Source organism: Oncorhynchus mykiss, chromosome 11 (assembly GCF_057628025.1).
Source record: "Oncorhynchus mykiss isolate SJ-2025 chromosome 11, ASM5762802v1, whole genome shotgun sequence".
NCBI classification, from domain to species: Eukaryota; Metazoa; Chordata; class Actinopteri; order Salmoniformes; family Salmonidae; genus Oncorhynchus; species Oncorhynchus mykiss.
In genome coordinates, this window is record NC_143032.1 from 76,109,388 (window position 1) to 76,123,232 (window position 13,845).

At 44.6% G+C, this 13,845-nt stretch overlaps 1 protein-coding gene across 1 annotated transcript in view; it reads right to left on the reverse strand.

The window, feature by feature from the left end:
- Positions 1-13,845, reverse strand: part of LOC118937383 (F-box/WD repeat-containing protein 8-like) — a 29,234-nt gene that overhangs the window by 2,014 nt on the left and 13,375 nt on the right. Inside the window, exon 5 of the mRNA XM_090191128.1 lies at positions 185-300. Coding sequence (XP_090047254.1) covers positions 268-300 — 33 coding nt within the window. The 3' untranslated portion in view covers positions 185-267. The remainder of the gene's footprint in view (positions 1-184; positions 301-13,845) is intronic.

Below are 13,845 nucleotides of genomic sequence, written 5' to 3' on the forward strand. Positions count from 1 at the left end.
TAAGTATGAGAAGTATCTTCTTGTGCAAGGATCTGTATTGGGATAGGACAGCCTGAGGAAGTACTTAGAACCGGGGTATGCCATGTTTATGAATAGCATTAGCATCAAACAGCCTTCAGGGTTTAGAGTGTTAGCGGGAGTCAGTGTTAGAGGGATGAGGGAGGGTCTGTGCGTTATCAGTCACCTGCAGTAGGCTGTGAGGTCGTCGTCTGTGATGCAGGCCCCTCGTGGAGACTTTTGTCTGGGAGGTTGGTGGTCATCAGGGAGCTAGTGTTGAACCAGACGTGTCTGACTGGGTGCCTGAAAATAGACAGGAAGGAGAAATAACAAACACCATTTTTTACAATTAAATATTTGTATATATATTTTTTTATATTTTTCACACAAACCCAAACACACACAAACCCAAACACACACGAACCCAAACACACACGAACCCAAACACACACAAACCCAAACACACACGAACCCAAAAACTCACAAACCCAAACACACACAAACCCAAACACACACAAACCCAAACACACACAAACCCAAACACACACAAACCCAAACACACAAAACCCAAACACACACAAACCCAAACACACACGAACCCAAAAACTCACAAACCCAAACACACACAAACCCAAACACACACAAACCCAAACACACACAAACCCAAACACACACAAACCCAACTGTGTGCCGCGTTATGGCAGTGCTGTAGCATTAATAAAACTAAGAGGAAGATTCTTGGGTCTGGTTTGACGAGCCACACATGCCCCATGGACCTCAGCTCCATCTGTTCATCACCGCTTCAGTTTATTGGGTCCCCAGCAACAGCCAGAGGATGAGTCCATGCTAAAAGCTTTCCAAAAGTTCATACACCAAATCTAATTTATTTGGGGGTGAACAGATTAAATTTCCGCTTCAAGAAATTAAACGAATCAGGGTTGCATAGCTAAATGGGCATTAGTATTGTAACTAAGACGTATGGCGAGACATGGGTGTGTCCCAACAGGCACCCTATTCCCTACCTAGTACACTACTTTTGTCCAGAGCCCTATGGGCCCTGGTCAAATGTAGTGCACTAATAGGGTGCAATTTAAGATGCATCAATGGTCGTGGCTGCTGAGTGGTGTTGTTTCAGGGGATTAAAAGTTACTGTCTGGCAGTCTGTTTGAACTGGGCCCCTGTCTTCCCTAAGCTGCCAGTGAACACACTACTACACATTCATCATTCCCATCCTTGTTTTCTACTAGAAAACACAGCAAAGTGACAGTGAGCCTGCACACACCAGATTGGGATTACATCATCGTACCGTGGACACTCAAATACTGGAACATGTTTTGTTAACAGTTGAGGTCAATAAAGGTATGTTGAAAACTAGACTAACTATTTGATGTTTTAACACATAGTGCAGAGTCACAGACTGCCATGAAACAGAAAGCCTACTAGAGGAGACATTGCAGACAGGCTATTTTTCTACTGGCACAGGACCACTGGGCACGACCTTGGCTCTCTCTCCCTCTCCCCATCTGTGGCCTGGGCAGTTATGATCAGGCAGTATTCCAGACAGCCCCGGTCTAATCAGGACCCTCATTTGCTCCCTGGAAACTCCAGAAAAAGAGTGAGAGCGCAATCAATTTGGAGAGGAGGAGGAGAGGAGGAAGACGTGCATTAGACCCTGGCCCTTGGCCACCCTAATGGACAGCCAGAACAGACTCCAGCCCCTAGACCTCCACAGCCAGATCAGACTCCAGCCCCCTAGCCCCACACAGCCAGAACAGACTCCAGCCCCCAGACCCCCACAGCCAGATCAGACTCCAGCCCCCTAGCCCCACACAGCCAGAACAGACTCCAGCCCCCACAGCCAGAACAGACTCCAGCCCCTAGCCCCCACAGCCAGAACAGACTCCAGCCCCCTAGCCCCACACAGCCAGAACAGACTCCAGCCCCCAGACCCCCACAGCCAGATCAGACTCCAGCCCCCTAGCCTCACACAGCCAGAACAGACTCCAGCCCCCAGACCCCCACAGCCAGATCAGACTCCAGCCCCCTAGCCCCACACGGCCAGAACAGACTCCAGCCCCCAGCCCCCACAGCCAGAACAGACTCCAGCCCCTAGCCCCCCACAGCCAGAACAGACTCCAGCCCCTAGACCCCCACAGCCAGAACAGACTCCAGCCCCCCACAACCAGAACAGACTCCAGCCCCTAGACCCCCACAGCCAGAACAGACTCCAGCCCCCCACAACCAGAACAGACTCCAGCCCCCCACAGCCAGAACAGACTCCAGCCCCTAGCCCCCACAGCCAGAACAGACTCCAGCCCCCAGACCCCCACAGCCAGATCAGACTCCAGCCCCCTAGCCCCACACAGCCAGAACAGACTCCAGCCCCCACAGCCAGAACAGACTCCAGCCCCTAGCCCCCACAGCCAGAACAGACTCCAGCCCCCTAGCCCCACACAGCCAGAACAGACTCCAGCCCCCAGACCCCCACAGCCAGATCAGACTCCAGCCCCCTAGCCTCACACAGCCAGAACAGACTCCAGCCCCCAGACCCCCACAGCCAGATCAGACTCCAGCCCCCTAGCCCCACACGGCCAGAACAGACTCCAGCCCCCAGCCCCCACAGCCAGAACAGACTCCAGCCCCTAGCCCCCCACAGCCAGAACAGACTCCAGCCCCTAGACCCCCACAGCCAGAACAGACTCCAGCCCCCCACAACCAGAACAGACTCCAGCCCCTAGACCCCCACAGCCAGAACAGACTCCAGCCCCCCACAACCAGAACAGACTCCAGCCCCCCACAGCCAGAACAGACTCCAGCCCCTAGCCCCCACAGCCAGAACAGACTCCAGCCCCTAGACCCCACACAGCCAGAACAGACTCCAGCCCCGCACAGCCAGAACAGACTCCAGCCACCAGCCCCCCACAACCAAAACAGACTCCAGCCCCCCACAGCCAGAACAAACTCCAGCCCCCCACAGCCAGAACAGACTCCAGCCCCCCACAGCCAGAACAGACTCCAGCCCCCCACAGCCAGAACAGACTCCAGCCCCCCACAGCCAGAACAGACTCCAGCCCCCCACAGCCAGAACAGACTCCAGCCCCCCACAGCCAGAACAGACTCCAGCCCTAGCCCCCACAGCCAGAACAGACTCCAGCCCCCCACAGCCAGAACAGACTCCAGCCCCCCACAGCCAGAACAGACTCCAGCCCCTAGCCCCCACAGCCAGAACAGACTCCAGCCCCCCACAACCAGAACAGACTCCAGCCCCTAGCCCCCACAGCCAGAACAGACTCCAGCCCCCCACAGCCAGAACAGACTCCAGCCCCCCACAGCCAGAACAGACTCCAGCCCCTAGCCCCCACAGCCAGAACAGACTCCAGCCCCTAGCCCCCACAGCCAGAACAGACTCCAGCCCCCCACAGCCAGAACAGACTCCAGCCCCCCACAGCCAGAACAGACTCCATACAAGACTACTACATCAGAGACTGATTACATACAAGACTACTACATCAGAGAGACTGAGTACATACAAGACTACTACATCAGAGACTGACTACATACAAGACTACTATATCAGAGAGACTGAGTACATACAAGACTACTACATCAGAGACTGACTACATACAATACTACTACATCAGAGACTGACTACATACAAGACTACTACATCAGAGAGACTGAGTACATACAAGACTACTACATCAGAGACTGACTACATACAATACTACTACATCAGAGACTGACTACATACAAGACTACTACATCAGAGACTGACTACATACAATACTACTATATCAGAGAGACTGAGTACATACAAGACTACTACATCAGAGAGACTGAGTACATACAAGACTACTACATCAGAGACTGACTACATACAATACTACTGTATCAGAGAGACTGAGTACATACAAGACTACTACATCACAGACTGACTACATACAATATTACTATATCAGAGAGACTGAGTACATACAAGACTACTACATCACAGACTGACTACATACAAAACTACTATATCAGAGACTGACTACATACAAGAGTACTACATCAGAGACTGACTACATACAATATTACTATATCAGAGAGACTGAGTACATACAACACTCCTATAGAGATTGACTACATACAATACTACTATATCAGAGACTGACTACATACAATACTACTATATCAGAGACTGACTACATACAAGACTACTACATCAGAGACTGACTACATACAAGAGTACTACATCAGAGACTGACTACATACAATATTACTATATCAGAGAGACTGAGTACATACAACACTCCTATAGAGATTGACTACATACAATACTACTATATCAGAGACTGACTACATACAAGACTACTACATCAGAGACTGACTACATACAAGACTACTACATCAGAGAGACTGATTACATACAACACTCCTATAGAGATTGACTACATACAATACTACTATATCAGAGACTGACTACATACAAGACTACTACATCAGAGAGACTGACTACATACAATACTACAATATCTGAGACTGACTACATACAAGACTACTATATCAGAGAGACTGAGTACATACAAGACTACTACATCACAGACTGACTACATACAATACTACTATATCAGAGAGACTGACTACATACAACACAACTACATCAGATAAACTGACTACATACAAGACTACTATAGAGAGACTGACTACATACAAGACTACTACATCAGAGAGACTGACTACATACAACACAACTACATCAGATAAACTGATTACATACAAGACTACTATAGAGAGACTGACTACATACAAGACTACTATAGAGAGACTGACTACATACAAGACTACTACATCAGAGACTGACTACATACAAGACTAATATAGAGAGACTGACTACATACAACACAACTACATCATATAAACTGACTACATACAAGACTACTATAGAGAGACTGACTACATACAAGACTACTATAGAGAGACTGACTACATACAAGACTACTACATCAGAGAGACTGACTACATACAAGAGTACTATATCAGAGAGACTGATTACATACACAACTACTACATCAGAGAGACTGATTACATACAAGACTACTATATCAGAGAGACTGATTACATACAAGACTACTACATCAGAGAGACTGACTACATACAAGACTACTATATCAGAGAGACTGATTACATACAAGACTACTACATCAGAGAGACTGACTACATACAAGAGTACTATATCAGAGAGACTGACTACATACAAGACTACTACATCAGAGAGACTGACTACATACAAGAGTACTATATCAGAAAGACCGACTACATACAAGACTACTACATCAGAGAGACTGATTACATACAAGACTACTATATCAGAGAGACTGATTACATACAAGACTACTACATCAGAGAGACTGATTACATACAAGACTACTACATCAGAGAGACTGACTACATACAAGACTACTACATCAGAGAGACTGACTACATACAAGACTACTATATCAGAGAGACTGACTACATACAAGACTACTATATCAGAGAGACTGATTACATACAAGACTACTACATCAGAGAGACTGATTACATACAAGACTACTACATCAGAGAGACTGATTACATACAAGACTACTATATCAGAGAGACTGATTACATACAAGACTACTATATCAGAGAGACTGATTACATACAACACTACATAAGGCAGAGGGACAAAGTTAAGTATTCTACTTTGGCTGTTGTTGCAGGTGAGCTGGGGGTCCCACCTTTAAAAGACTGGCTATGCACAACGAGACATAGAGTTGTCTGGGCTTTGTCTGCATTAGTCTGTCTATTTATTGCCTGATGAATTTGGTAGGAAAGTCATGGCAGGAGTTTGATTGGTAAGGATTCTGCCCAATTCTTTTTCCTTTATTTTACCTGCCAACTCCTGCACCGCTGTCAGGGACAAGTGCAGATGAAAATGGCTCGTTTTCTGTCTTTCTTTCCCCCATTCTGAGAGCCAGGTTGCAGATACAGTGTGCGCGTGTGTGTGTTTTAGCGGCTGAATGGCGAGGCCACAGGACAGCAGTGTGTGAAGGCTGCCAGCATCTGCCTCCCGTTGTCTCCCTCACAAATACCCCCAGGCTATAACACTCTGCTGATCCACGTAGCTCCCTCTTATAAAATCTATTTGATTTTTGGCCTGATTTCATTTAGGTTTTCTCTGTTTAGTTTTTCCAGGTTTCCGTTTTCTCAGGTTTTCGCTCTCAAAATCAGATTTTTCATTTATTATTATAGAAAAACAACTATATGGTTGTTAAGTCCACATCAATGCTTAAAACACACCAGGAGAGCACTTTTGAGGTCTAGGATTTTTGGGTGTAGTTATCCTTAAAATTCCAGCAAGAGGCAGTTGTTTAGCTGTGTTTTTGTAGCACGTGTGATGGTAGAGTTTGCAAAATAACTACCCACTGGATTGATGCAAATAATCATGATATCATTCTGCCAGGTAAGCATAGACTACTTTGTAGACTACTTTCAATACATTTAGTTGATTTTCTACATATCTCTCTCACTCTCTCTCGGCAACCCGAGAGAGAGAGAGGTGCGAAGAAAATTGCTTTTCTTTTTCCAAACACCTGAGCCTCCCTCCTGCAAGTATGCTGTTTGTACCTCCATATTTCAATGTTCCTAATCAGTTGTGATTGTGTGTTGAGGAATATTGTGTTGTGATAAACAGGTTTGTTTCTGACTAGAGCCCAGCGGGTGTACCCAAGGGAGCCACTGGATCTAATCTGGTACTACTGTGGTGCTCAAATCTGACAGGCATGTGTGTGTGTGTGTGTGTGTGTGTGTGCACTCAGCAGGTGCAATGACACATTGGGTCCCATACCTCCTGTCTTTGTTTCCTCACACCATCAGGTGAGAGGGGCTGTCTCTTAGGTGGACACAGGAACAGTCTCCTGCTGAGTTTCCCAGAGACACCTCAGACTGGCCTGTCTATAGACTGTATATCTGGATCTGTACACAATACTACACAGAGAATTAGACTCCTTCACTGGCTACTAAAATTATTCTGTACTTGAATATAAACAGAGGTCACACATAGAAACAGAGTTTTTTGGCAATGGATACTGTTGCTACAGACACTGCAGCATGAGTTAGATAACACCTGGATTTGAGCAGATTGAGCAGAGTGTAAAACGTCCTCATGGTGTACTCTACATCTAGCAGCAGCATGAGACATGAAGCAGTGAAGACAGACGTTGATCCTCACAACTTTCTTCTCTCACACACACCGTCTCTGTCTGTCTGAGCTCCGAGACTCAACACAACACTTTCCATTGCCTACGCTTTTACACAGGAATTCATCTCTGTGCTGTTAACAAGCAGGCAGCAGACCATGCTTTGTAACTGACATGAAGGGACATTAACAGAATCTAAATTAAATGAAATGGTTGTCAGTAATTATAAACACTACATTTTCTTGGCAAAAAGGGCTATGAATACAGTATTGTAAAGCTTAAATAACAAAAAGGTTTGAGTATGATAGGAAGGACAATGACCCACAAGCATATCAATATTAATTCAAAGAGAATGATTAATTGTGTTCCCTCCAGCTCCATAACAAAAGCCTTTTAAAATGTTATTTAAATGATGTAATCTGGCTGTGTTATAATTGGTCAATTAGTGGCTGGAGCTGTTCTCTTTTCAAAACAACACTAAACAAACTAGCCAACCTTCAGACAGAATGGGGAATGATAGATAAAGACATTAAACAAAGGATGAGAGAAAAGAGAAGAGGGGGGAGAAGAGAGAGAGAGAGAGTGTAGGAGAGAGCGAGAGAGAGAGTGTGTAGGAGAGAGAGCGAGAGAGAGTGTGTGTAGGAGAGAGAGCGAGAGAGAGAGGAGAGGTGGCAAGCAGCATGATGTAAGGCTTGAGAAGATGCCAATTGTTTTGTGTCTCCTATTTGGGCCAGGCAGCCTTAATGTGAGCTAGCCCCAAGCGGAGCAAGCCAAAATCACACACAGGACATACACAGGACACACTCTCACACGCACACAAACCCACACACAGGACTTTGAAATGACAGCTTGATGGGATTCGGGAAGGGGCCTAGGAGGAAAGGAGAGGGGGAAGGAGAAGAGAGGGGAGAGGGAAGGAGAGGAAAGGGAAGGAGGGGAGAGGGAAGGAGGGGAGAGAAGGAAGGAGAGGGAGAGGGAAGGGGGAATGAAAGGAAAGAGAGAAGGAGAGGGGAGCGGGGAGGAGAGGAGAGAGAAGGGGAGGAGAGAGAGAGCAGAGGGGGGATGAGAGGAGAGAGAGAGAGCAGAGGGAAGGAGGGAGAGGACAGGAGATGGAAAGAGAGGAGAGTGGAGAGGAGAGAGAAGAAGGAAGGAGAGGAGAGAGGGGCGATGAGAGAGAAGGAGAGGGGAGAGGGAAGGAAAGGGAAGGAGACAGGAGTGGATGAGAGGGGGCTGTCTGCTTGTCTTTTTTTCGATGAATCATCTCAGTTTTGGGGGAGGGGATTTGATTAAAAAGCAGCCCAAACCAGCTATTATGTGGAGGAGCTGTCAGTGAAAGGGAGTATAGAGGCAGTTTGACGCTAATATGGAAACAGTGTAGGGAGCACCTCAGCATGCTTTGATGAAAGGCCTCATGGCTTTGGCTACAGCAGAGTCATCGTGCTGCTGGATTCCTGGAGGGATAGTTAGAACAAAAATAAAATGATCTATAATTTGTCCTAAATCACTCCCTTCACGAGTTCCTTTGTTAAGTTAATGAAGATGAATGTCCCTAAATGATTGTCAAATTATGCAGTCAGTTGAGTTCATGTTGCATTGTTTTTACACTGACTTTCAGATGTCAGGTAGGTTAATGCATTTAAAAACAAGTAGAACTAACTTATAGATCCAATGTGAACAAACATTGGTATATCAAGCTCACAGAGTTTGAAGACACACATTCAAAGCAACTGTCAGAAGTTAATCAAGACCATTGATGCTAAACGACGAAAGCATCCTAATGGAACATGCCACAGTTTTCACTGATGGATGTGTTGTCATGGATGTGTTGTCATGGATGTGTTGTGTGTAACCTATAGAGGTGGCGGGTAACAGGGTAACAGGAGCACTGAGCAGATAGACCCCCAAGTCCACTGGCTCGGGAGGGGAGAGAGGGAAGGGAGGAATTGGGCTGGTGAAGGGAAGGAGGGTGCAGGTCCAGAGGAGAGGGAGACTGACTGTTCAGCTGACTCTGGCTGACTCTCACAGACACCAGACAGACAGGCCAATAGACAAAGACATGAATAAGACAGACAAATACACGAGACAAACAAACAAACAAACAAACAGACAGAGACAGACAGACAGACAGACAGACAGACAGACAGACAGACAGACAGACAGACAGACAGACAGACAGACAGACAGACAGACAGACAGAGAGAGAGAGAGAGAGAGAGAGAGAGACAGACAGAGAGAGAGAGAGAGAGAGAGACAGGATCATTACAAAGACCATTCATATCATAATACCTCTAAAATATGTAGCTGGAAAAGCAACAAGTCCTAGTGATGACTCAACTCCTCGGTGTGAAGAGAAAACGTCTGGATGCCACCTCCATTCTTTTCACAGCTTTTAATTAGGCATATGTCTTCTCATGAAATAACACATAACACATTCTGCCTCAGAGTGTGTTGGCAATTCTTACTTCCCACTTTGCAGAAGGAACATGCTGTCAGAAACACTATGAAACCGATAGACTTGTTAAAGCCGATTAAAAGCTGTAATTCTTCAGTTTAATTAGTGAAGCAAAAATGTGCTAATCATGAATTGGCATAATTTAGAGAAGATGAGCTAGCTAGGTCTATAGTGGAGAGATGAAACGAACGAAAACTCAATGCTCGATTTAATTCATGATCACTACCATATCAAATATTATCCAATCAGTAGTGTTGTTTTAGAATAATTCATATGGAAAAAAGAGGCCTAAGCGGCAGTATTTTGGACAGGACATGAGACATCGACATGTATGCCTAGTCAGGTTGAAGACCTGTGGAGCTGATAGGCTACAGTGGCAGGAAAAAGTATGTGAAACCTTTGGAATTAACTGGATATCTGCAGAAATTGGTCATCAAATTTTATCTGATCTTCATATAAGTCACAACAATAGATAAACATAGTGTGCTTAAACTAATAACACACAAATTGTTGTATTTGTCTTGTCTATATTGAATACATCATTTAAACATTCACAGTGTAGGTTGGAAAAAATATATGAACCCCTAGGCTAATGACTTCTCCAAAAGCTAATTGGAGTCAGCTAACCTGGAGTCCAATCACTTAGACGAGATTGGAGATGTTGGTTAGAGCTCCCTTGCCCTCTAAAAAACACTCACAAAATATGACTTTGCTATTCACAAGAAGCATTGCCTGATGTGAACCATACCTCCAAAAAAAAGAGATCACAGAAGACCTAAGATTAAGAATTGTTGACTTGCATTTAAGCTAAAAAGGGTTACAAAAGTATTTCTAAAAGCCTTGACGTTTATCAGTCCCAGTAAGACAAATTGTCTATAATTGGAGAAAGTTCAGCACTGTTGCTACTCTCCCTAGGAGTGGCTGTCCTGCAAAGATGACTGCAAGAGCACAGCACAGAATTCTCAATGAGGTTAAGAAGAATTATAGAGTGTCAGCTAAAGACTTACAGAAATCTCTGGAACATGCTAACATCTTTTAGATATGTAAAACACTAAACAAGAATGTTGTTCATGAGGGGACACCACGGAAGAAGCTATTGCTGTCCAACAAAAAACAGTGCTGCACGTCTGAAGTTTGCAAAAGTGCACCTGGATGTTCCACAGCGCTACTGTCATAATATTCTGTGGACAGATGAAACTACAGTTGAGTTGTTTGGAAATAACACAGAACACTTTGTGTGGAGAAAAAGGCACAGCACACCAACATCAAAACCTCATCCCAACTGTAAAGTATGGTGGAGTGAGCATCATGGTTTGGGGATGCTTTGCTGCCTCCGGACCTGGACAGCTTGCTATCATCGGTGGAAAAAATGAATTCCCAAGTTTATCAAGACATTTTGCAGGAGAATGTTACGCTATCTGTCCGCCAAATGAAGCTCAACAGAAGTTGGGTGATGCAACAGGACAATGACCCAAAACACAGAAGTAAATCAACAACAGAATGGCTTCAACAGAAGAAAATACACCTTTCTGGAGTGGCCCAACCCGATCGAGATGCTGTGGCATGACCCCAAGAGAGCGGTTCACACCAGACATCCCAAGAATATTGCTGAACTGAAACAGTTTTGTAAAGATCAATGGTCCAAAATTCCTCCTGACCGTTGTGCAGGTCTGATCCACAACTACAGAAAACGTTGAGGTTATTGCTGCCAAAGTGAGGGTCAACCAGTTATTAAATCCAAGGGTTCACATACTTTTTCCAACCTGCACTGTGAATGGTACACGGTGTGTTCAATAAAGACATGAAAACATATAATTGTTTGTGTGCTATTAGTTTAAGCAGACTGTTTGTCTACTGTTGTGACCTAGATCAGATCACATTTTATGACCAATTTATGCAGAAATCCAGGTATTTCCAAAGGGTTCACATACTTTTTCTTGCCATTGTATATGACATCTCTCTTGATTTTACAAGATTTTTAAAAAATCCTTTAGCTGTAACCTTGAGAGGAAGCACTGCAGCAAAGTTATCCCTCAAACTTTCTCCTAGGCCCAATATGTGGCGCTTTAGTGATAATATAACATCATCAGGAATGAGAACATTGTAATGATGTCAGTGGGATAGCTCTGCCAAAGAAATGTCTAACCAGCAGAGAGAGGCTCCATTTAGGTCCGGTCCCTAGTCACTTGACTAATTACTTAAGGACCAGTATCTGTGCCTATCAAAACATTCAACATTTAGAGAGAGACAGACTAAGGTGTTTAACAAAGTGGGTTTTTCAAACAGGGTTTTTGTCACAAAACTACATCTTGCAAATATTTATCTTGAAATACACTGAAATGCATGACACCGATTTACAACTACAGCCCAAATTGGATCCTCAAATTGGAGCTCAGGTGCATCCTGTTTCCATTGACCATCCTAGAGATGTGTCCACAATTGGCATTCCACCGGTGGTAAATTCAGTTGATTTGACATGATTTGGAAAAGCACATACAGTGCCTTGCGAAAGTATTCGGCCCCCTTGAACTTTGCGACCTTTTGCCACATTTCAGGCTTCAGTCTGGGATCTGGGACAGTCGCTGGGTATTGTGGGTATAGAAATAGCTGAACCACTCCTACTGGGCCTTGTTCCTAGGGCTAGGGTCAGTTTGTTATATCTGGAGTACTTCTCCTGTCCTATTCAGTGTCCTGTGTGAATTTAAGTGTGCTCTCTCTAATTCTCTTTTTCTCTCTTTCGGAGGACCTGAGCCCTAGGACCATGCCTCAGGACTACCTGACATGATGACTCCTTGCTGTCCCCAGTCCACCTGGCCGTGCTGCTTCTCCAGTTTCAACTGTTCTGCCTTATTATTATTCGACCATGCTGGTCATTTATGAACATTTGAACATCTTGGCCATGTTCTGTTATAATCTCCACCCGGCACAACCAGAAGAGGACTGGCCACCCCACATAGCCTGGTTCCTCTCTAGGTTTCTTCCTAGGTTTTGGCCTTTCTAGGGAGTTTTTCCTAGCCACTGTGCTTCTACACCTGCATTGCTTGCTGTTTGGGGTTTTAGGCTGGGTTTCTGTACAGCACTTTAAGATATCAGCTGATGTACGAAGGGCTATATAAATACATTTGATTTGATTTGACATGTCATCTTGCTAACTCTTCTGAAAGGGACACCCCTGTTCTGGAAAAGACCCAAGAGGTGTAACCATAGATGGCCATAACAATTACAAGAATAACCGACAGGTGCATATCTAATGGTGTCCAATGATCTAGAGCACATACAGAGTACTAGTTTTGCTGACACCTTCTGAAATAAATAATTGCCACATATGTACTGGAAAATTCACTATAACATACACAACATTGTTTCCCATTCTTTAATAACAGACTCATTAACACAAACACACAATGGGCTACAGCTCACTTCACAGCTGTGGGGAACTCAACGTATTGTAGTACTGTGTGTGGAGTGCTCTGTACGCAGCATTGTACCTTCACTGTTGTGTTTTGCTCGAAGAAAAAGCTTCATAAACTCAGTCTCCTGTAATTAGCAGAGGGCTAAATAAAGGTACTAGCCTCAGTTAGGAGAGGGGCCCTTAGATACACCACAATAATACGTTATATACAAATAGCAGATACTTTGGGAAATGGACTCAACATGTTTAGTGTGTGTATGTGTGCGTGTGCATGTGGATCAAGAGTAAAGAGTAAACCAAATACTACAGTAATTAGGAACAAGGCCCAGTAGGAGTGGTTCAGCTATTTCTATACCCACAATACCCAGCGACTGTCCCAGATTCCCCAGACTGGCGTGCACCTCCCTGTTGGGGTTCCAGAGACTGTTAATAGACTCAGGTGGGTATATTGCTACTGTCGTGTCTTTACTATCATTAAATTGAAGACTTAGTTTTTATCAAAGATTCTCTGTAATTATTATTACGCGATTAAACTGATTAATCATGTAACTGTAATTGACTAGGAAGTCGGGGCACCAAGGAAAATTTTCAGATTTAAAAAGTTATCATTTCCGAAAATAACTTTTCAGATATTTTCATATCTGATCCATAGTCTTCTGATTAATGAATTATTTACTTTACCTCACGTTAGTTCATTCCAAACGTTGTAAATTGTTGGTTATCTGCACGAACCCAGTCTTCACTATGAGTCATCCATACATCAATTGTCTTAAATCATTTAT